This window comes from Trachinotus anak, unplaced genomic scaffold (assembly GCF_046630095.1).
Source record: "Trachinotus anak isolate AG129_WGS33_773 ecotype Australia unplaced genomic scaffold, CSIRO_AGI_Tana_v1 ptg000028l, whole genome shotgun sequence".
Classification (NCBI taxonomy): domain Eukaryota; kingdom Metazoa; phylum Chordata; class Actinopteri; order Carangiformes; family Carangidae; genus Trachinotus; species Trachinotus anak.
The window spans coordinates 6837501-6862370 of record NW_027273879.1 but is presented as its reverse complement, the minus strand read 5'-3'; the positions used below and the strand labels follow the sequence as shown (position 1 = coordinate 6862370).

Sequence of the window (24870 nt, the reverse complement as noted above, 5' to 3'; positions counted from 1 at the left end):
TATAATTGTCATATATGTCATTGTGACATGAAGTGGAGAAATTTTAGTAACAGTACCTGTTTGGCAGAAGCCTGCACCTGAGACATCCTTGTAGAGTTTTTTTGTGCCAACAAAGTGCTTCTGATTTTATAAACAGTTTCATAGACATCTAACAGTTTCTCACATGGCTCATATCTGTGGAGAGATAGAGTGGATGATTAGCATTGTTCCTCACTGAAATATACTGTAGATCTTATCCAGTAACAATTCATTCACATAATCACATCCTTTATAAATGAATAAACTGATAAACTTTAACATGTAAGTACTGTCAATGTTTTACTGTATCAAAATGAATGAGTAAACATTTCAGTAAATATGGTATTTGTATTACTAACCTGTCCTGCCAATGGGCCTCATTCTGCAGACCTGTGTGTTTCAGAAGAGCAGCCAGACAGCAACGACAGACCGTCTGCAGCAAACAGTCTCCCGAAGAGCCTCCGCTCTCCCATTCTGCTCTCACAGCAAACAATACAGATTAATTACAACAAAGTCACAAAAAATACACAACCTACAGACCAGAATTTTTTTTCTAAAAAAAAAGAATCTATGATGGATATTGAAAAGCAAATGATCACAGCAACTGTGATAATATTCAACAGTTCTCTTCCAAGCAAAATTTTCAAAATCAGCATTTAGTCCATTATCATCTGGATATTTACATTATAAACATTCAGAAACAGACATGTACTCACAAACACAAACAGAAATGTGCAAGTGAAAATACCTTTGCTGTGAGCGTACTCCTCCATCTTCTGCCACAGTCCACCTGCAGATCCTCTGGAGGATCCCAGTGCCAGATCCAGTAAAGTCCTGGTTTCCTCATTCAGGTTGAGCTCTGCTAGCCTGGCATCACTACTGCCCAGGAGCACCACCTCAGTCAGCCATTCCATGCTGGAGTCTACAGGACAAAGCATCACATGGGACACAGGATAAGTGGCCAAGTGAAAACTACACATGACATTTAAAACTATTGTTTATTTCCTCATTAGCATAATAAAATGATATCCTCAAGTTGCAGATGGCCTTCAGGGTCTCCTGCTCTAAGATGTATAGCATGTAAGGTAAAAACTGCTTTCAGTTGGTTTGCCGAAACATAAGCACATGTGAATGCGTGGAGAGTGAGCAGTTTGTTTTCCTACCCAGCTCCTCAAAGTCCATCTCGAGGCCATTCCTGAGAAGGACATTTGATAGCCAGAACTCTGCCGTTTTCTCCTGGAGCGAGGGCGGCGGGCCTTGCAGCATACCACCAAGGCAGCGGCCGACTGCCAACGCTACAGACCGTTCCAGGTCCAACAGCCAAACCCACTTGCACTCCTCCTCCTGTGGCTGCTGTCCAAGGCATGTGTTTTCTTCACTTTTATCTGCAGAGAGGACCCCTTGTCATTGTTAAACCAGGAAGAATATAAGTGTAAAAATGGGCTATCCTTTTTCAAAAAATGATATCCATGGCAACACTGTGGCTAACAATGATAATACTCTGTGTGTCAAGCAGGTAGGTCAAAATCCACTGACCTGAACAAGTTATTTGAGCCTCCATCCCTAATTCTTGTTCCTCCAGCAGGCTTGTCTCTGGCAGCAACCTATTGAAATCATCGAGGTGCTCCAACAAGGCCAGTAAATGGCTCAGCAGAGGTTGAACTGTGCCCAGGGGGAGCAGCAGCAAGGAGTACATTACCTGGCACAGCAGGCTGCCAGCCACTGAGTTGTACAACACCACTGGGACAAGGGTGAGACGAGAGAGGGGGATTAGACTTGCTGATAAAACTGAGGAAGTAGAGGATTAGATTATGGATTTTAAACTCCATTTATTGAATGTGTTTATGTGCTTGTCATCAAATCAACTGACATCTCAGCGTGACCTGATCTAACTGTACACTGCTCTAAAATCTCACAGTGTTATTATATAAATAAGTAGAGACAAATGATTATGCCTGAAGCTGTTTTTGGTACACACAATCATATACAGAGATATCTGCTGTGTAAATGTTTGAACATGCCATTCCACTGGTTAGTAAATAATAAAAAGAATGTTTTCTGATTGTGTTTTGTGAATAAAAGTGCAATTTAGATCTGTGCAAACAACTCGCATAACAACAAGAAAACTATGTGGGACAGTAGAGTATCTAGGTTACGATGGCAGACACTTGTTCGCAGCCATTATTCTTACTGTTCAGCTTCTTGATGATTTGTTTATCCTGGGAACTCTCCTTCAACAGTTTGGTGGATCTCCTGAGTGTCTCAGCAGCACAGGGGAACAGTAGGTAAAGATGCTCACGAAGCAGCGTTACACTGCTGTCATCCTGCAAAACAGCAGAGTCAGCGGGAACCTGAATGCAGCACACCACACCACAGAACTCTGGGTTGAATATTAGGTTTAAATATACGCGTGTCAGCATTAAGCTATCGTGTACTGTTTCACAAAAAATTGATGTCCCCAGTTCCTGTCAGTAATTTCTGTGATAACGTACTGCACATATTTTTATTTTGCATAGCTGTTACTATAATGTACCTCAGGGCTGGAATGGATGAAGCAATGGGCAAGCAGGTGTTTGTGAAGTCCAGACAGCAGCTGGTGGAAGTGACAGGGAGGATCAGTCTGTCCCTGGCTATCACTAGAAAGCTGTTTGTCACTGTTTTTCTCCAATTCCCCAAATGCCCGCTCCTGTATGAACACACACAAAAAGAAAATGCATGTGGAGGAGCAGGAATATCGCTCTAATTTAATGTGCACCAAAATGTCCAGAAATCAAAGAACCTGGTACAACAATGCACTATATTAACCCAAAGATTTTATTGTAAATCCCCCATTCGACACACTTAGGACACAAAGTTACACACAAACACATGGAGTCCTTGGTTCCATACCGTGTAAAAGCCTATGCTGAGAAGCAGGGTTCTGAGGAGGACCTCTGCTAAATGTAGAGGATCATAGGCTTCAACAGAGCTGGATGAAGAGGGCGGCCGGACTGACATAGCGGGTGTCAGTGGGGGTCCCAGGGCTGTCACCTCCCCAAAATTGCTGTAACCTAGCAGAGAAGCTACATGGCTCTGGTCCTGAAGGCTACTGAGGACCATGTCCAACTGAAGACGCTTTGAAAGATGCAGATGAAAGAAGAAGAGAGAACTGTCCAGTATTTGATCATGCAAGTGTGAGGTTACCAAAAACATTTCTGCAGTGAAGAAATTATGTTTTTACAGCAACACATTTTCACAATGTTCAAGCAGTCTTCACAAATTGCCTAGCAACGCTCCAAGTTGGCGCTGTGATTTTTGACAAACACACTGTTTGCTAGTTCCATCAATTCTCTGGCCAACTCTCTGGATCACAGTCATAGTCAAAATGAAGGAAGCCAAGCAGCCATGGCAGAATACATGTCCTTGAATTGTGTCCTTATATTTACACAAACATCTTCTATATAGACCAGATATTATGATCCATCATAATAAGCAGCACTGCTTCTGTATTATGACAGATCATACATTTTTTTAAATGGCACTAAGGAACTCTACATACCTGGCCTTTGGAGAGGGCATTCAAGCTCTGAGGGCCCTGAGGAAGGAGGGAGAGGAGCAGTTCCGTTCTCTCCCTCAGCGGAGGCAGCAGCAGAGAGGCACCGATGGACAGCGTGTTCAAAACTGCCTGAGGACAGACAAGAATATCAGCACAATATGAAAATATGCACGGTGATCAAGGGTAAGGAAGTTTTACGGCAAGAAATAAATGAAACAAAATTAGCACAAATAGACTCTAACAGCACACTTCACACTTTGATTTGGTGAGCTTAACAGACCACACAAACAATCCCTCCAAATCCCATTGTCATTTGTAACAAGTTTGTAATAAGTGTTTTATCAAAACAATTATAAACACACAGCCTTTTAGTTTACCTGTTGTATGGAGTCTGGCATGTTGGTGTCTATGAGCCTGAAGAGCAGGTTTCTGAGGGGCCTGCTCTGAGCCCCCAAAACCATGGCACCAGTGCCCCCAGCATGAGCCAAAGACAAGTGGATGGACAGCAGCTTCATGCACAGCAAAAGAAACTGATGGTGATCCCTGAAGCGCAGACACAGAGAGCATTAGGAACATGGGTTCAGTGGAAAGTGAGTCAACATGTCCTCCTTGTTGGTGGTGAGGAACATCTTTTTGTGTGTGTGTGTGTGTGTGTGAGTGATTCTATACTAGATACATTTTCAAACAGAAACATAAAATACAGCCTTGAGGTAAGCGATTGTAATTGTAAGGTAATTTCATACCTTTTGGATAAGAACGGAGCAGGGGGTGTGTCATTCCCGATGCCATCACAGTAACTTTCTAGGAAGTTGCGTAGGTAGGTGAAGGTACTCTCCTCCAAGTCGACACAGAAGGGCCTGTGCCATGCCACCAGTTGCCTGAAAAAAAACTAAGTCACTTAAAAAGAGCCCATACTAGTGTGATTTCTTTGGTGAAATCCCATTTGTCTACACTGTAGAGGAATAGAATATATCGAGTAGCAGCTTTACCGGTCAGTTGGAACTGCGGTCCAAGCCAGGCTGTGAGAAGTGCCGGCAGTGATCTGTTGGATCGAAACCCCCTCTAAACCGAGCACTTTCTTAGGTTTGGTAATAGGTGTAGAAGTGTGGCCTTGTCCACACTGGCCCATGGTGTTGTTCCCCCAGGCATACACTTCATTCTCTGACGAAAGAAGAGAAGCATACCTGACAGTCATTCACAATCACAATTTTAAGAGCCCATTTACAAACCTAAAAATTATAATTCTTACCATGAATTTAAAAAAAAATTCTGAAAGCAAGTTTTTTTTTAAAAATAATTATCTGAGTAAGTGACTGTGAACTGTTGAAGGTATCTTACCGTGAGACAGAGCCAGACAGTGGCTGTCTCCACATGAGATATCAATGATCTTGGTGATACCCAGGTCCTCTACAAACCTGGGCCTCAAAGAGGTCGTCTCAGAGGAACCACACCCTAAACACGAGCCACAGCCCCATGCAAACACCTGAAGAAATAACATTGCATTAACAAAAATGAAGGCATTATTGACATCTAGTCCTTGTATTTGGGATGTAATTAAATGCAACTGCATTATTTGGACTGAACACCATCAAGTGTAAAGACAGAGAGTGATGGATAACAATTGTTGCAATGTTTTGAATGCTCGTTCAAAATAAAAGCTTGTCGACAAAGAGAGCTTAGCTTTGTTCAAATTAATACATTAGACTGCGTTTTTCTGTCAAAGGATCAGTTTTGAACAAGTAAGAGCTATACAGTAGGGTTAAATGTGGTATTAAATTTTGTATGTAGCACTCATCAGTTCTGTTCTGACTTTGAAAAATCCTCTCTGTCCTGAAATGCGACATCTCACCTGTCCTGCAGAGGTAAGGGCCAGAGATGATTGGCTGCCAGCACACACTTTCCTGATGATGAATCCATGCAGGGCCTCTATGACCTTGGGGCGATACACACGATTGGTGTCTCCATGACCTAGTTTACCTACAAGGATGAGTCATATCTGAGTACCAGTATCACATCCCACCAGCTCAAGATATTTTTGTTATGATAGAGCACAAGTGATACTGTGATGCTACAGTCTGTTTTCACGAAGGGCACAAAAAGCATCTGATTTTCTGCTCAAGCTAATGTTTATATTTTGTTTAAGTGTGTGATCTCAAGCTGCCATGTCATCTGTCAACATACCATTGTCCCCTCCTCCAAAGGACCACACAGTGTGTCCATCCTGTGCCACAGCAATGGTGTGGGAGCTGCCACAGGCCACCTGACCCACACCACTGATGTCCTTCACCAATGTGGGCACGTTCCGACTCTGGCTGTCACTGTGACCTGGTCAGGGAGAAACATGTTGCTAACATACCAGAGGATTGATTTCACCTTGAAAATGTTGAGCCAAATAAGCACAAGCAACTTGAGAAATAGGATGTGTACCAAGTCTGCCAAAGTCCCCTTCTCCCCACGTATACAGCTCTCCATCATTAGTCACAGCAGCACTGTGTCTGTAGCCAGCAGACACACAAACAACAACCTGGCAGAGACATGGTCATATATTAAAAGGGAAATCACTTTATGCCTTTTCAAAAACAACATATGAATAAATGTACAAGGCCACTCCCTACAAGCTGATGTGTTTCCTGCTTGCTTACTTTGCCTAGCAGCGGTCCTTGTATGATTTTGGGGTATTTCTGTGTAGCACTGTTGCCGTGGCCCAGCTTCCCATACTCTCCGTCACCCCAGCTGAACACCTGGGAGAAACATTTTTTAAATCTTACAATTATCAATAAAGAAATCTGACAGTCAAAATCTCACAAGCACCTACAGATTTGTGTTTTGTAACAGAAACAGAGCAGAAAAACCACTGTTGAAACTACAGCCTACAAACCGTTGAAATATGTATGAGTAATCAGAGGTCATTTCAGTTCCACCGATCATTTTTACTCTTTACCTCTCCCTCTACAGTGATGGCCAGAGTGTGACCGTCAGAGCCCTTGGAGGATGACACTTTCTTCATGTTCCTATGTGGCTCCAGCACAAGTTTCTTGGGCATGGACTGGTTGTTTGAGTCACCCAGGCCCAGACGGCCATAGCTGCCTTTCCCACATGCTTTCACTGCACCATCTGCAGATACTGAGAAGGTACAGTACTGACCCGCCTCAATCTAAAAGTAGAACCAAGTGGATAAAGATGGGTGAGGATGAGATTTAACATGGAAGAATTATATTATTTTATAATCCTTTTTTTTTTTTTTAAATAGGCTTTAAAGTACACTACAACTACACTACACTACAACTAGCACACTATTTCTGATTATAACATTATTATGCCTATCTGATGCTGGCTGAATGGAAATAACATAAAAGTCTCTCTCTCCCTCTCCCTCTCTCCCTCTCCCTCTCTCCCTCTCTCTCAATTAAAAATAAGTAAACCTGTAAAATGGGAATAATGTGACATCTGTGGTTAGTGCCCTGTTCTAATGAGTAGCCATACCATTTGGGCATCACTGAAGCCCTGCGTCAGTTTTGGCAGCAGGATTTTCTCCAGAGTTCCCTCTGCCAGCTGATGGCTGCTGTTGCTGCCCCACACATACACCATGACTGTGTCACTCTCTGTACCAGGAGAAGCTGCATCAGTGCTGCAGGAGCACAGGCAGTAGGATGCTAGGTTACAAATCTGCCAAAGGGGAGGAAGGTGAGGTTCTTTGAGTTCTGGGAAGTTTAACAGGTTTTAATAGTGTCTATATGTTACAGTATGTGACTTAATTCACTGTTACCTCCTCAAAGAGGCAGAGAGCTGCCTGAGAGAGCCGACAAAGCCCATCTGCATCCTTCTTCAGCACCTGAGTATTGACAGAGTCTCCACGGAAACCCTGGGGGAAAAAAAGTGCTTAGCCTTCAACAAAGTATTCTTAATATAACTCAGCATGTTTAAACATGAATCATTTTTCTTATGTTTCTAGGGTGCTATAGGTGCTTATAATTCTAAGCCATATATATATATATATATATCAGAACAAGAAAAGCCACTTTCCAAAAACAGTGACATGTCACTGCATGATCAGATAGGGGGTGAAGTCAAAAACGAGAAGGCGGCAGACACAGGTGTCAGCAGAGATACAGGTTAGTGGAGAGAGCAGCAGGCTGCTTCCTCCTTTTTTTCTCTCACCAGAAACCAAAACTAAATTGTGCTGAAAGATGCGTGATCCCTCAGGTATTTATTGTAGCTTATATGTGGGATGTAACATAAATACAAACTCTTAAATCTATAATCTGAAAATCTGTTATCATGTACAGTATCATGGGGTTGTTGGCAGTACCCAGCCCTGGCTGTCATTTGAACAGAAATATTGTAAAGCTGATTAGCCTGCTAAAGGATGACTCAATATGCATATCTCGAGAGGACAGGAAGACTGACTCAATCCTAATCCTTATCTGCACACTAATACATCACTACGAGCTTCAAATGAGACTGTTCAAATAAAAAGGACAGTCTGCAGCAGGCAAAAGGCCTCATTTATTGGCATGTTCATATAAATGTCTGCAAGTGAAGATATGGAAATTTATGAACTAACCACTGCTGCCATTGGAAATACATGTATATATTCCTACATGTGATCCAATGTCATGGTCTGGAAATGTGGTGCTTACAATAATGGTTATAGCTGAACAGAGATGATGGAACATAGAATAAAAAGGAGACAACATATATAGAATAAAACATGTTACATACCGAGTATTGCCTCATTTGGAAAAGGGTTTGATGGATGACCTCAAAGCCCACACCAGCTGACTGCTTGGAGCTCAGTGAGGAGGAGGAAGACAGTGTAGAGGTGCAGGAGGACATAGAAGCAGCTAAAGCTACCTCCACCCACTCCAGCAGAAACTTCAGAGAGCCTCTCTGTATGGCCAGCCCAAGCAGCAGCTCCAGCGCAAGCCTCCTACCGGTGGGGTCTGCCCCACCAGTCCCACTGCTCACTGATGTCTTCTTGAGGAAGTCAGCCACCTGTGCTAGGCAGTCCAACCCCACCGACGGGATCTTGTTCTCATTGGCCAGAGAGAGTGGCGGTAGCGAAGTCAGCACCGAGGAGGCCGTGGCAAGCACGTCGTTGCAAAGCACCGACTCAGGGTGCACCGAAGCGGCATATCTCCAGTTCTGCTGCAGTAATGAGAAGAGCAGACTCAAACCTGTCCTCACACCCATCTCTATCAGAACATCTGTACCCGACTTGACTTTGGACACACCCCCTGGCAGGCAAGGCTCTGAGGCCAGCTCAATTTGCCCACATTCGGCCCCGCTGTCTGTGGACTGGGAGGGCAGCTGAACGCGGAATTTGTCATGGTATTTGCTGTGAAGTGCGTAGTAGATCCTCTGGAGAACTACCAGCCTGTGGTGGAGGCCCAAGGTGTAGGAGGTTTGCGTCAGCATGCGGTGAGCCAGCCATCGCTGGCTGCGAAGCAGGGATGACAGGTACTCTTCCTTCTCCTCTGAGGCACTGGACTCACACTCGAAGTCTGGCAGGCGTGGGCCAACGAGTTCTTGAACAGGCTGGGCCAGAGTCACCACTTCCTTGTTGTGGAGAAGCTTACTGTAGAGCGCAGCAGCTCCATGCCTCCTGGCTGTCTGCACACTATCTTCTGCAGCCCAGGAGCTATTGAAGTGCTCCTGCCACTTTAGCAACACATGGGTCTGACAAGGCACCATGTCTGAGCATTATCTATACTTTGATGTACACCTGAAAAAAAAAGAATATGATTGAAAGCCCTAATGAGGCCTGTATATTGGCAAATTTATATAATTCACACATATCACTCTCTCACACTTGATTAACATAATGAAAAGGCACTTTTATCCCCATCATCAATTCACTGGCAACATTTGCTGCTGAAAGCTAATGTTCTAATGCATTTCCCTGCCAAGTAAATTCACTGTAAAGGTGTCAGGTTTCTCCTTAGTGTTGGCCATATTCCAACAAACAGTACATCCAGGATATTGCCACAGGCCCAGTGGGTATCACTGAAATAGTTCAGCTCTCCATATGATTATTTCTAACACAACCACACTAATGAGGGCACTTTTGTCTCACAGGCTGCACAATATACAGACATGTATTATGTCTATCTTCATTTAGGAGTATTAGTTTCATAATATGGCCTGTCAAAGCCAAAACCTGCTTCGAGAGATTAGGCACACAGGTGATTATAACCTGATCCCCCATGTCAATTCATTCATATTCTCTATCTCAGTCAGAATGCAGTTGTTACAGTCATCGTCTCAATGTTGATCACCTGATGCTCTGACATACAATCCTGTAGAAAGATCACTTGGACTCCACCTAACCCCCAGTCTGCCTGTCTGCATAGTTTGTCAGCTTTCCAGAAAAATAAAGTGCAAGCCTGTTGTTGCTGTCGAGAGGACATTTTAGATCTTCAAAGTAATAGCTTTCCTGGAACTAAAAAAAACAGATTTTAGTTTTCCCAGATTGCATTTTAATATGAAGGTTTGTTAACAAGTCCGATCTGCTTGAAATCCTTAAATGCTGGTTAAAATGTGAGAATCCCCATGACAGTCACAATATGGAGGTCAACATTCATATCTTAGTGGGTAATTTCATGGGAATATCGCTTGCATGACATTCTTATGACACAAGTTAAAGCACATTCATCCTACCAGTTCTAAAGTATATTTATAAAAGGCTAAGCTAGCGCGAGGAAGAAATATTTCTGATGTGTTTCAGGCTTGATGGAAATATGTGCCTTCAATACAAATGCATCTCTCTTACAAGTTTTCATTTCTGTTAAGCAACACAACAAGCTTGAGAGTAAACTAACCATTGAAATCTCCATACTGTTGGGACACCGAGCTGCTATTATTAAAACTTATACAAAAACATGAAGCGCTAGTTACAGCCTGCTAAACATGTGAGTGTGCCACTTTGACCCTAGTCCACACTCACACGGCCTCATCTCTCTTGCCTTGCCTGAGGCCTGTGGGGCTATATGGTTTCCACTCCGGCCAAAAATAACAGCAAGCATTGATATAGTAATGGGCTCTTCGGTCAGGCAACCACCAGCAATGTTAGGAGCGACTATCACTGATTACAAACTATCTGAAGTTGTAGGACACAAACATTTAGAACACCTCTTGAGTTTGGCCCTCGTTTTTTCACCAGCCCAGCTAGCGTCAGACTTTATGTAGCCTGCAATATGCAGGTCACAAATGTTGATCCATTTAAAACATGCACAAACCAGTAACATATATCTTACTTTTTATTAATCACCGACTACAAATTGAGCCAAACATCCAAACAACTCTTCAGTAAGATATAAAAACAAAATCAAATCATAAAGGCTCACAGGTGGGCTCATGTGCAGGCATAGATGCGAATGATAAAACCAGTAGCCTTCAATCTTCTAAAAAACAGTGTCAACAATTTCAATAAATGACTTTCAATGCAGGTATCACCGCGTATGATCAGTGGAAAAGTAAAAGTTGGTGATAGTAGTGGGATTGACTATGAAACTGGGTCACATCTCATACAAAGCCATGATATTTGTACTTTTTTAGTACAATCAGCTCCAGTAACACTGCTTTTTTTTGTCCCATGATGCTGAAGAGAGAGATGAAAAATGCCCATTTCCCAATTTCCCAGCATCCAAGGTGATATATACAAATTGCTTATTTTGTCCGACTAACCGTCCAAACCTCAGAGATATTCAATTTTAATTTTAAATCATATGTAGCAAGACCCACCTAGGCTCAGGATGAACTAATGACATTGTGTAGATGTGTTTGGTACTGATTGCATTTTTCTGTAGGATTTTCTGCAGGCTTCAAACCACAAGAGAGCGAGCTCTGTATCAAATCCAAGATGGTTTGGCCACCTGCATGGCCCTCAGCCACCACCATCTGGTACCTTCCTGGGCCTTGATGAGAAAAGACCCCATTGGAAGACCCAGAGCAGGAGTTACAGTTTTATATGTCCCCTCTGGCCGTATAATGAGACTTGAAAGTCACCTAGACTCAGCTGGAGGAAGTTGCTGGACCAAGGGTCGTTTGGGCTGCTGTTGCCACGACAACCCCAACAATGAGCATTTAAACAAAGGATGCATGGATGAGTGTTAAATCAAACACGTTGCTAATGTAAGCAGTGGATAGGTAATATATCAGAGGGCATTAATTCACCTCTGACAGCAACTTAATTATCTTAAGCCGCAGGGAGGGGAGAGACATACCGTTATATTCCTGATAAGGCTGCTGTCATGTTGACACAAGTTAGGCTTTGAGTTGGGCATTCATGCTACGTTAGCCGAAAGGATAACTGAATTCATTTACCATCAACGAAATGACCCATCCTTGCTATCTGGCTCCTTGTCTGTCAACATTTTGTAGCGCTTTTTTTTTTCCATCCCTGGCTGTTAGTTAGCGACACAAACAACGAAATATGCGAATCTGAAACGCGGACCCCGCCGTGTCATTCACAAACACCGGTGACATTATTCTGCATCTGCGGTGACAGCTGAGCTGAGCTAACGCTGGCTGCAGTGCAGTTGCTAGTCTGCTCCATGGCTGTCAAACCCGACCAAGCCCCTCCGCTTAGCACGCTGCCAGCTCTCGGCAAAAACGCTCCCGCAGCTCGTTAACGCCGGGCTAACATTTTTAACCCGGGTATTAGGGAATTAAAACACACCGCAGACGTGTGAGTTACCTTGACAGCAAGTCCCCCCCCCCCCCCCCCGCTGATAAATGGTTTGCGTTACCTGTCCCGTCCCAGTGAGGTCTCCCTTGGACGCGAATATCATATCAACCTTCTCCTCTTTCCTCTTCTTCTTCGTCTGCTTGAGTCTCAGCCACTCTGCTGGATGGCTGCGTTACCGCCACCCTGTGTCACGGAGTAAGAACTTATCATCATCATCGTCATCACTATCATCATCATGATGTTTTCATTCATTTACGTTTCTTTCCATCCAGACTGACACAGCCCAGTGTGTGTGTGTGTGTGTGTGTGTTACATGTTTGAAGCCTGGTTTCATTAAGCATGAATGTGCAAGAATCCAGGACCAGACCAAGTATTTCTGAGGGCCCAAACCCACCTACCACCCCACCCACCACCTTCAAAACCATATCTAAATAATTAAATCCAGTCAATAAAACAACTACGCTCCGATCAGCACATTCTTTATATGGATGGACATATATATTTATTATTATAGCAGCAGCAGCCTAGCTGTAATAGAGGCTGGCCTGCTTGAAGGGGCAGTCCACTGCTTTAACAAATGAAGGTCAATTTACTTGTCAGGAGGTTCAGCCAACTACTCAGTGGAAGCAGATGCATAATGTCTTCTGTGACTCTGGTGGAGGCTTTGTCAATACTGAGAAAATAACCTTGACAATGCATCATGGGAAATGTTGCATCCAGTGTTTTTGGACCTTGGCCCAAAAACAGGGACTAAGGATCAGCCTCAATTTCGATTTTTTTCCCAGTGTGAGTCCTGAGAGTTTAAGGAACTGTGCTACTAAAGTAAAAGTAGCCTACTCCTTTAAAGCACAATTTAGTTGTGTGTGTTGTCTTTTGTCTCTTTTATGCCCTAACAACGTCCCTCTATTGCCAAAGAAAAAATGTACTCATTTTAAAACTTGCAACTTTAAAAAAAAAAAAAAAAAAGTGAAAAACAAAATGAAAAACAAAATCAATAAGTCATAGTCTACTTAGAAGCTTAGAAGAAGAAACTTTAAAGCACTCTCAGTGTCCTATGGTTTAAATAGTTGGATCATTGATGGCATGTTTTATTTTCTGTCAGTTCTTTATTCATTTATTTTTTACAGAATGAAATAATAATAATAATAATAATAATGTAATAGACGAGACTAGTTTTCTCGTTTTCTTTCATTTCACCCATAAGACATTTTTCTAATCTGTTAAATATTGTCAATATGTTTTTCCTATATGTGACTAAAAAACATCTTGTAGCATAAAAGTGAATTCTTCAAAGCGTTCCAGTCAAGGTTTTGGGGGGCTCCGTCACTCACACAAAAACAAACCAAAGATAATTTATGACATCAGGTCGCACGGATTTCAATTCCTGGATGGCGGTCCGGAGTTAATCCCACTTCCAAGCCGGATCTCTAAAAAGGGGGCTGACTGGCAAAAGGGACGACAACACCGGAATGAGGAAATTGACGAGGGGGCAAGCCATGTGCAAAACAAAGTTGTTCATCGCTGATAACCATGCAACCTGATGAACCAGAGGTCACTCCACTCAAGTCTCCCAGAGGCGACCCGCTTCTCCGTCTCTTCCCGAACAAACCAGCGGCAGCCTTCCACGGGTTCTCCCCGCATCCAGTGATGGCTTTTCTCCTCATCACAGTGCTGTCCTCACTTCTGCTGCGAGATGCTGAGGCGTGGGGTACCAGCGTCAAGTACGCAGTGAACTGCCCCGACAGATGCAACGCGGAGCGGTGCGGCGGGACACAGCGGTGCACACGGACCGTCCTGGATGACTGCGGCTGTTGCCAGGTCTGCGCAGCCGGCAGAGGGGAGCACTGTTACCGCACAGTGTCGGGGATGCACGGGGTGAAGTGCGGACCGGGATTATTCTGCGAGTTCTACAAAGACGAAGACGATTACGGTGACGAATACGGGATTTGCAAAGGTAAATGCACATTAAATGGCCCGTTTTGAAATCTTGCTGCTGTTTCTGCACGCTGCGTTTTGATATAGGGTGATGCTCTGCTGCACCAAATCCAGTATCCCATTATGTTATTACAGTCTTTTAGGCTGTATTTTCTTAATTATCGCAATAAATAGCACCGTTGGCATGTAACTGTTGGTTATAGCGGCACATATGCAGACCTGTGCATCACTGAATTGGTTAATCGATCAGCCAAAGCTTTGAGTTAAGGCACTGAAACACTAATGCTGCTGCTGGTGACTGCTCAGTTACTCACTCATTCTCATGCTGACTGTGAATGTGAGTCTGTAGCACTAAGTAACTAAAAGTGGGGGCCACATCAGAGCCATTCTGGTGCACTTACCGTTTCCACTGCTTATTCTTTGTCCCTGATTTTTAAGTGTTTATTTTATTCTTCTTTACAGACTGTCTGTATGGAACCTATGGGGTTGAGTGCCGCAACACATGCAACTGCAAGGGAGGCATTTGTGACAGGGAGACAGGAGCTTGTCTCACCCTCAAATTCTTTCCCAAAATTGCCAGCAAGTTCAAGACTGAGCCACAAGCAGGTAAAAAAAAAATTATGGAGGCTTCTTGAAATAAAGATTTCTCCATTAAAAAAAATTTTTTTTTGGAAAGCATTTATATCATCAGTACATTCTCAGTGGGCTCTCTCAGTCAAATGTCCCACCAAAAGTGCTAAATTAAGTATTTTTTATTTTTCATACATTGAAACATTAATGAACTCTTTCCCTTTTATTTTCAGGGGGAGATGGCGGCTCAGGAGAGGTCAGCACCACCCAGAACACAGATCAACACACAGACAGATCCACTGCTCCGAAGCGGCTCAACCCTCGCTGACAAGTGCTGACAAGACTGAATCTATTCAGTGTAAATGTAGCATTAACTTATAAATGATCTGAAAGATATATTTTATTATGTTAAATGATAAACAGACTTTTTTACAGCAAATTTTATTTGGTTTGTTTGGTCCTGTCATCTTTTCTAATGAATACGCAGACTATGTTATTATCTCTCTTTTATTGTTCTGTATCAGTTTGTAGAGTAAATTATCTAGAATGATCCAGTCCAGATCAACTCCAGAGTCTCTCAGTTAGCGTGCCTTCATACATTATTGTTGAAGAAATGAGAGTTATTGTCACAAGAATGGGCCGTGCATTTATTTTCAAACTGGATACAGCAATAAGCTCTCCATACTGATATTTTATTTGTACTGTATATATGAAAACATGGGAAATATCATGTATATGACACCAGCCAATGTAAAGAATGCTCTTACAATTAAACCAAAGTTATCACTGACTGTTGTCATTGGATTTTCATTGTCTAGTTTATCTGTTAACTTTATGAGATCATTATATAGAGTAACTGCATCATCTAAAAACCATGACAAGAACACGAATTCAGTGTAATTATACTGTGATTTAAACATCTCATCTTAAAGTGCTGCAAAATAAAGAATACATTGTCCACAAATAAATAATGGGAAGTAAAGATCAAATGACCATGTTAAAGTACATCAAATACAAAGCGTAATGCAAAAGATTAAAAGCTAAGTTTTTTTCTGACTTTTTCCTTAATGCATTGTTGAAACACCGTTAGCAGCTATCACAGCTTCATAACTTTATAGATCTGAACTTTGACAGTTTGGAACCTCAGAAACTTTGAGTCACATATTTAGTCTACAGATTTTCAATCAATTTCAAACCTGGGCTTGGAAGGGGATGACAAAAGTATTGAGAAACTCCACTCACCTCTCACCACTCTCCAGGATTGTATCATCAAGGTGAAGAGTGGTTACCTGTATTTCACTAGAGAGACCCAAGCCATGGGGGTCAATTTTTTGTTTTATTACAATCTTTTTCCCCAATGCTCAGATTACTTTCAGTGCTTTCATATGCATCTCATATGCATCATATGAATGCTGCAGAAACTGGTTTTCTATCAGGTAGATTCTCTCTTTGCAGAAAAGCTACAGATCTCTGTTACAGTGGCCCATAGAAATTAAAATAATTTATAAGATGAAATCATCAGAAATGGATAACTGGTGCCACATACCATGTGAGCGAAGTTGGGGCAGCTCTTACTTAAACTAAATCTTTGGGATTGGTGTGTTTTCTTGGTCCATAATTAAAGTCAAATAAAATGGCGGTTGACATGCAAAGTTTAGAACGTGCTTGTGCACCTTATGCTCCATTTGTAGAAGAATTTGACACCTCTACATGTTGCAGAGGCACCTGGTAACTTTAGAAATTGGGAGGACCCAGTGGTAGATTAAAGCCTGAGTAGAAATTCTTTGAAAAAAGAGGCAGAGACATTTATATTCCCAGGATGACATTAGTTTAGGGGAGTTGGAAAAAAATGTGAAGGGCTCTGGAAAGAAAAAATCTTTTGAGCAAAAGGAATTCTTGTTTCCCATGTAGATATGAAACAGTATATCCAAACACTAGATCAAAAATGGTTATTATTAATGCTGAGAATTACTTTTAAGTTGTGGAACGCAGTGCTTTTCTCGACTTCCACAAATGGCAAAAATATTCTTTGTTCCCATGCAGAAAACATCTCAAGCGTGGAAAAATGCTTTCACCACTAATAGAATAAGAAGTGATGGGCAAAGAGAGTTTACAGGCTTCGCAAAAGATTATCACTGGTGGGAGAGAATTTGGAGAAGCTCTTCCGATGTTTGAAGAATTTTCTCAACTTAGCTTTGACTGTAATGTTGCATTGAAATAGATGAAGATCTCAGGATGAGCCAAGAATACAGACTTATGAGTCAACATGGGAAACAAAGTTGTGAACAGAAGTGATTTAAATATTGAGACAATGCTCAAGGTCTTTTTTTTTTTTTTTTTTTTTGAGAAGAATTTCCTCCCTGGAGGAAAACATCCATGAGTCTTTCAGCTCTTCTTTCAATCCTGAGTATTTCAGCTTATACACCAGAACAGAAGTGAATCATTTTCCTGAGAGAGCAGACAAGATATCATCATTTTATGAGTGAATGGTATCCTAATATTCAGTACCACTTTGCCTAAGAATAAGATAAAACAGACCATAGGCTTCCCAGATAACTAGAAGTTTTACAGAAGTTGAGAAATCCATTTTCTTTGAATGTAAATGTTAAATAATTATAGTAAATGTAATAGTAAATGTATTGTATCAGACTAACTATATAAACCAGTGATGCATTTAGCAATGATTTGTGATCATCTGTCTGTAATACATTATCTGGGTTTATGATTTTAAAAAATGGACTCCTCAAAGTTGAACTTTTTTAAACATTTGAAAAATTAAATATACTCTCATACACATTGGTCTGTAATGAAGCTAACCATAATAATAAGCTGAAATATTCATTGTTTTTGTGATTCTGAAGTAAAAGGCCAGAATGAAACCTCAAATCATTTATGATCAAGCATGATAATAGACCCTTGATTAGAGGAAGATGCCTTTTCTGTCCATTCCTCTATAAAACATCAGCTGGCAGTGTTAAAGTACAAAACAGCTAAAGCAGATGAAAAATAAACCAAAACATATTGGACAAAATTTCAAAAATAATCCTGTCCCAGTTATAAATATCTCTTATTAGCCTCACCTCTGACTCTTGCTGGTACAAAAATGTTTTCCAGTATTCAGCTTGTTTATTTCCTGTGCTTCCTGACACCTGTGAAAATGGCCCTTCTTCCTGTTGTTGTTGTGTCTGTCCAGGAGAGGAATTTAAAGCAAGGATTTTTTCAAGTGACACTCCAAAAGCTTGGAATTTGTAAGTGACACACAACGGCAAAGGCCTTATCCTCTTGTCAGGAGTCAGAAGAGGACACTTCCTGTCCAATTTATTCTTCTTCTTATTAATTATTATTTCAATGAAAGCTCAACACCCAAACACCCTTCAACAAACACATTGTCCCTGAGTCAAATTTTGAAAAAGGGTCAACTCTAATGTACTTTTTAAATCAAATTAATATCAGTTATTCTATAACTATGATCCACATTATCATTTGAAGTCATGTTTTCAGTAAAAAAAACAAACAAAAACTGTGGGAATTGAAGAATGTCACACGAAGGATAACAAATTTCTTTGTTTGAAAACGACAAAATCTGCAGGATCAAACAAACTGTAGGTCAGCTTTCTCTGCTTACGAAGTCATTTTCTTACTGTAATTCTGAATTACAACTAGAGCTTTACTGCATATTAGTAAATAACGAAATGCATTTCCTGGAATTTCCCAGTTTTGTATCATTGCACAACTGTCAAATTCATAAAGGGTAAAGTTCCCTAGAAGTCATGAAATCATGTATCTCCTCAATCCAAAGGCAAGGTGACACACACACACACACACACACACACACACAGTGATACAGGTATGGGAGCAGCCTTGTGTGTGAGGGCAGGAGTGTTCTTAGCACTCAGACTCTAATGTTCCTCTCATTCCCCTGAGAACCGACAGGCCGAGGCCTCGCAACCAAACAAAGGACCCTGGAAAATAACAGGAAAGCGTTGGTGAGAAATACCCTTTATCTGACTCCCTGAACACGTCACTGCCGCCTCTGCAGAAACAAAGGTGCGTGAACGGAGTAGTAAATAACACTGATTTACTGCAAATAGATGTTCTGGTATTTACAGTTTGGCCCTGCCTCAACAGGTTGTTTATTGTAGCTGTAGAATGACAAGGCTTATTGGAGACAACACACAAACACTCCAAACAAGGAAATTAAGTGCTTTGATTGATTACATTGATAGCAGTTATCAAAAAGGGGGCTTGTGAAAAGTAACAAGAGGCACTTTAGCTCACGCACTGTCATGTCACTTGATTCAACTAATGAAAGCCAGTCTGATTAATGAATTCTGTGGCTCCGTCATCCCAGGGTTTCCCTCCTAGCTCTTTTTTCTTTGTCTTAATAGTTCTGAGAAACATTTTGCAGTAAACTGGCAGTAGCTACACGAGCAGCCGGAGCCTTGACCCCAGCGACCTGGCAGAGCAATGAACCCTGGAGGGATTGTCTTTTTCTTGACAATGTGACGTCAGGAGGTTTATTATCAATAATGGCTGACCCCCACAAGATAGTTTTAGTTAGTTTTAGTAGCCAGCCAAAAAATAAATCCAAATATTTCAGAACTGACAGATAGTCTCTTGATGTAACTGGGTACTGCCTCCCTTTGCTCTCAAACAACTTCAATTCTTCGTTGCCACAGGATGTTGGAAACATGACTTTGATTTTCTGCTCCATGTTGACATGATTGCATCACATAATTTTTGCCAGGTACACGTTCATGCTGACAACCTCCTGTTCTCCCACATCCCAAAGGTGTTCAACTCCTTCCCATCTGACCCTCTGACCCTCCCTTCCCCTCCCACCTGCTTTTTCAACTGCCCAGTTTAGGTGAGCCTGTGTCCGCTGCAGCCTCAGTGACCCAATGTGGTTTTCTGCTGTTGTAGTCGATCCGCCTCAGGTATTGTGTGTTCTGAGATGACTTTCTGCTCACCACAGTTGTAAAGAGTGGTTATTATCTGAGCAATTGTATCCTCTCTGTCCAACCAGTCTGTCCATTCTCTTCTGACTTCTCTCATCAACAAGGCGTTTCCATCCACAAAAATGCTGCTCACTTGATGTTTTTATGTTTTTTGTAATTCTGAGTGTTAAATGTGAAAATCCCAGGAGATCAGCAGTTTCAGAAATACTGAGACCAGCTTGTCTGGCACCAACAATCATGCAACGAGATCACATCGTTTCCTCACTTTGATGTTAATCTTTGATCTGAACATGAACTGAAGCTCCTGACCTGTATCTGCATGATTTCATGCATTGCACTGCTGCCCCATGGCTGGCGGATTGATTAATTGCATGAATATGCAGATGTTTAGGTGTTCCTAATGAAGTGCTCAGTGACTGTGCTTCATATCATGATGAAGCACAACTTTTGGAGCTGTGAGAGAGTGCTCATATACAACACACATTTAGATCCAGGTTTTTGAATTGCATGCACACTGCTTTCCTTTGGTATGACACATGGACCTCTGGTGGCTCTCTGATGGTATTGTATCATACAGTTATCTTGCATTTATTGTCCATTCGGTTTATCCTGAAGCTCTGACAGATACTTCAATATGTGATTTCACTTAGATCTTTTTAATTTGGGTTTATGTCTCTCTGTTTGCAATAAGCCAGAGAAGAGTTTTATAGAACTTAGCCAACATTGATGATTGGCCACTGTCAAAGTGCCATTGATCAACATACAAACAATTTCTTCAAATAACATATTTATGTGATGACTATTAATGTGCGTGCACAACTGAAAAGCTAAAGAGAAATAGGTATAACCAAGATTGTGAAATTTCTTAATCCAAAAGTTTAAGAAGTCACCAGCAGAGAGCAATGTTGCATCAAGGGAAACAAGGAGATATGAGCTTTGCTGTGGAGGAAACCGTAATTTCTCTCAAGAAATTATTGATTTTATCTTATGGAAAATTAGACTATTGCACTAGTAAAGAAAAGAACATCATTAAACTACTGAGGATTGAAAATAAATAATGATTACTATTGTGATATATAGTTGTTCAGAGATAATTCATGTACCACAGAACTGGAATATGTACAAGTTAAGAGATGTTTCCAGTTAACCGAACCAAGGTCAGCTGGAGTTTTCAATTTAAAGCAGCCAGGAGGAAGGAAAAATGCCTCAGGTCCAGGTGAATAAATAAAAGAAAGATGTGTGTGTGTGTGTGTGTGTGTGTGTACACATACCCACTGTAGTGTGTCTTTGCCTGGCTCTGTGCGTTTGTGTTGACCTTTCAAAACATCTGTCACTAAGTTAAAAAAAGGAAATGCAACCTTACTACTGTAGTTTTTGTGAGACAAAGTGAGACCAAGTGAGACACGCAGACTACATCCCTTATAGACTCCTGTAACTACCATCAACAGTGTCCTTTTCTCAGTTTTCATTAGAGAGTCAGTGGTAGAGAGCAGAGAGAGATAGGATGACATGCAACCCCAGACATTGTGGTTCATGATTACTTTTCATTCCTAGGCCAGCAGGGAGCCCCCAGTTTTATCATTTATTCACTTCTTTATCTTTTTTTTTTTCACACTCACTGTTTAGATATTAAATCAGAAACAACTGATCTTGGCCGTTTGGGGGCAGCAGAAACAAGCTGTGGACATGGACATATTATCATCACCCTATTTAAGTTGATAAAACTATTTTTTTTTAATGCAAACATTGGCTTATTGACATGTCAAGCATATTCAAAGCAACAGTAGTAACACATTTTAAGAATTTAAGCCCAGTATTCACCCTCCTTTAGCTCTGTTTTGGTGGACACCAAAATATAAATGTTTCTTTAGCTGCTGAACGCTTCACTATGTTCACCAGCTGCTTTGTCTGCTGTTTGTTGTTGGGCTGTTAGAGATTTTTCACCATTGGTAATATCATAGTATTGACTATTGCTGCTTTAAATAAATGTATCTGTGTGTCTAAAGAGCCTCTTCAGTTCTTTGGGACTGCTCTCCTTGGCTACACACATCTGTTTACACACACTACCTTTTCCACTTTCTTCTTTGTTGATATTCACTAGGTTTTAACAAAGTCTTCAGTGGAAATCAAGAAGTCAGCGGCCCTTCTCTGCTTGCTATTGCATTGATGCGAACAGGAACTGACACTTGCCAACAGAGGTCACACCCAACTGCAGAAGTTCAGCTATTGCTTTTATTCCCAATATCACTATTTATGCCATACAACACGCTAAACTATCAATTATTTACATTTACATTTAAGTACAGGGCAGGAAGTGGTCAAACATGAATACTGCATATTCCTATAGAAATTGTAGAGGCCTGAAAATTGTATAATCAAAGAAACTGTGTGCTAGTGTTATCTCAGTCCACTGGGATAGACCTTCTGTCTAGGTCAGCCTCCAGGGTGTTTCATGATCTGTCCAGAAGTCACCAACTGTCCAAACCCTCAGAGTCGAAGGCCATGAGAACGACAGACCATCGAGAACATTTTTATTCCCAAAGGCTTCCTCTGTGAGGATTCATCCATTCAAACCTTATGAGTTATCTCCTATCAGATAGAGTCTCTCATGGGAGTAGATGCGGCTCCAGTTTGTTTACAGATGGCCACTTCTTACGTCACAAGGTCACAGTGTTTCGTGTTAAGCATTCCACGTCCTGCAAATATAATAAAACATGCTGAAGGATGGTGGCAGACAGATGGATCAGAGGCTACCGTTGTTTGTTCTCAACATTTAATTTAATCTTGGTTTGATCTAATGAGGCCTTTCATGACACCTAAAAAGACTCACCCTCTGTGCGGTGATTATATTTTATTGGAAGGAAGGAATTATACTATGTTCTCACAGTTGACTGTTCAATATAAATATCTTTGCACAGCTGCAAATAAAAAAAATCATTTGAACCTCTCTCAATGACATGCCATTCAGTTTCATAATGACATTCCATATCGGGTGATAAAAAGTGACGGAGAAAAAAACAAAGTGTGCTGCCAAGAACACGGTTACTGTGCATGAGCTACCATGGGATACAAGGTCAGTGTGGCAAACTGCAGTGGAAGCCACATTCACTCACTCACTCACACGTACAGCACTTTTCCCTACACATTCAGTGTTTTCTCTACCGTACGCACTTAAACACAGAGGCCACTTTGAAATGTGGGCTGGTTGAGGGGGGAATCAAACCACCAAACTTCCAGTTGGTGGATGACCCACTCTACCTCCTGAGCCACAGCTGCTCTCAACAAATCGACAAACAACCACTTCACAAATAACCAATGATATCCAGTAAGTTATTTTTAGGGTGTAAGTCTTATAAAGATGGCTGCAGAAGACACACACATTGACCTGAGTTAGTGCCCTTAGTGTCTAGATTACTGGTTTGCAACCTGGGGATGAGGTTTCCCCAAAGAGTCCTAAGATAAATCTGATGGGTCTTAGGATGCTTCAATTGCAAAAAAAAAGGTATCTATTTTTTCTAGCTTTTTGCTAATACTTCCCTTTTTTCTTTCTGAAATATTGACTACTTCAGGCCTCTGTTACTGATGTGACAATATCAATGTCTTTGGTTGAACTGCTCACAACACACACCCACGCTGAGACCTTTATGTGTGATGAGGTGTTGCAGGTAAACAGTGGTTTGTTTTTGTAGGGGTCAGAAGTCAAAAAAGTGGGGAACCACTGGTCTGGATGGCTGAAAAGATTGTGCTGTTAAACAAACGTCACAGCTTTGCTACAGCCGCAAATGTGCATTCAGTGCAATGTGTCCTGTACGATCCTGGTGACCTTTCTCAGGTTGGTGCAGCACTGCTAAAGAACCAGTTACTGTAAACATAAAAAAATAAACAGAGGCAGGGTTTCAGGCCTAAATCGGATCACAGTCTGTGCATTCAGAAAATTGTCCGCTTGAAGGTTTGGATAGATTCATGTTCTGCTGCGGACTCTTTGATCAATCACTTGACAGATGCTAATAGAAAGTCCAACATTGACAGTGTACATCATCAGCTCTGACTGCACTCCTGCCTCACTGCTTAGACTCTGCCTATAGATCACACAGATCAATACATAATGTGCTTAGCCTGGTCCTACACTTGACCCTCTAACACCTTAATAACCTGGCCAGGATCATGTCACCTCCTCCACATTCAACACTATGACAGTCCTCTGTCACCTTACTTGTAGCTTGCATGTTGGCCATTTCAGTATAGTATATATTGGGAAATAGACGTCTTTTGTCTGTGAAAACTTGTCCATCTGATTCTACACTTTTTTGAGCTGAGCTTATGTTTGCAATATTTAATGAGATTTAGATGCAAATCACCATTAAAAAATGTACCTCTTCCATCTTCCTCCAGACTTCATCCTTTGCACTGAAGCATCTTCCAACCTTTTGTTTACAGTTCTTTGAGAAGCCCATACATCATTTCTAAACTGTTCTTCTGTGAACATTTTATTACATATAACTACCTATATTTCATTTTTAGAGCTTGCATGCCAACCATGCATTGGAATCTCTAAGAGAGTAACATATTTTCAAAGTATTTCTGGTGTCATAAATCAATAGTCTATGTCTGGTCATTAAGCAGGTTGTGAGAAGTAGATAAGGAGCTCAGTGATTGCATGATTGAGCTCAGGAATGTACTGTACATGCCAAACACCCATAACCACAGTGTAAAGGATTTAACTATGAGACCATCTCCATTTATCATATATTACAAACAAAATGGAAAATGCTCTTCTTCAGGAATGTTCTTCAGAAGGAGCCACTGTGAGAAAAGACAAAAAAAAAAAAAATCTTAGACCACTCCCAAATAAACAAGATGCACTTTCCACTGGTGTGTATACAGCTGGGCTTGCACCAAAGTGAGGATAGAGTCACTGAATAAATGTTTGTCAAGCTGCGTGCATGCAGTCATTTGTATATGTCATCCTGAGGACACCTTAGAGCTGGGGCCATCTCCAGTGTCTGCGCCGGATTACTCACAGGGCATGTATGGAAATTCAGGATTTTTATTCCACATCATGAACCATATTCTTGGCTGTTAACACCTTGAGCAGAGTGGAACACGATGCGGGAGTTTGAAAACTGCCAGTTGCTTGTGTGTAATCTGAAATACAAGAGAAAGTC

General features: G+C 41.4%; 2 protein-coding genes across 8 annotated transcripts in view; one reads left to right on the top strand and one right to left on the bottom strand.

Annotated features, from left to right (window-relative positions):
- Nucleotides 1–12385, bottom strand: part of LOC139611248 (probable E3 ubiquitin-protein ligase HERC1) — a 39777-nt gene extending 27392 nt beyond the window's left edge. For 2 of the 7 annotated variants that reach the window (XM_071465734.1, XM_071465738.1), the window contains exons 1-22: nt 11779–12270; nt 8276–9278; nt 7320–7415; nt 7037–7219; nt 6495–6707; nt 6196–6294; nt 5981–6077; nt 5735–5878; nt 5403–5530; nt 4892–5036; nt 4543–4714; nt 4297–4431; nt 3931–4096; nt 3557–3682; nt 2908–3132; nt 2552–2704; nt 2210–2342; nt 1555–1758; nt 1182–1403; nt 767–940; nt 378–492; nt 57–174 (exon numbers count right to left, since the gene is read on the bottom strand). In XM_071465734.1, coding sequence (XP_071321835.1) covers nt 57–174; nt 378–492; nt 767–940; nt 1182–1403; nt 1555–1758; nt 2210–2342; nt 2552–2704; nt 2908–3132; nt 3557–3682; nt 3931–4096; nt 4297–4431; nt 4543–4714; nt 4892–5036; nt 5403–5530; nt 5735–5878; nt 5981–6077; nt 6196–6294; nt 6495–6707; nt 7037–7219; nt 7320–7415; nt 8276–9247 — 4020 coding nt within the window. In that variant the 5' untranslated portion in view covers nt 9248–9278; nt 11779–12270. Of the gene's footprint in view, nt 1–56; nt 175–377; nt 493–766; nt 941–1181; nt 1404–1554; nt 1759–2209; nt 2343–2551; nt 2705–2907; nt 3133–3556; nt 3683–3930; nt 4097–4296; nt 4432–4542; nt 4715–4891; nt 5037–5402; nt 5531–5734; nt 5879–5980; nt 6078–6195; nt 6295–6494; nt 6708–7036; nt 7220–7319; nt 7416–8275; nt 9279–11778; nt 12275–12303 lie in introns of those variants that run through there. The other 5 variants (XM_071465735.1, XM_071465740.1, XM_071465737.1 and 2 more) reach the window with 5 other exon arrangements.
- Nucleotides 12386–13648: 1263 nt separating this feature from the next.
- esm1 (endothelial cell-specific molecule 1) lies at nt 13649–15537 on the top strand. Its single transcript, XM_071466012.1, has 3 exons — nt 13649–14196; nt 14640–14783; nt 14981–15537. The coding sequence occupies exons 1-3, from the start codon at nt 13773–13775 to the stop codon at nt 15073–15075; spliced, it is 663 nt and encodes a 220-aa protein (XP_071322113.1). The 5' UTR covers nt 13649–13772; the 3' UTR covers nt 15076–15537.
- Nucleotides 15538–24870: the final 9333 nt, after the last annotated feature.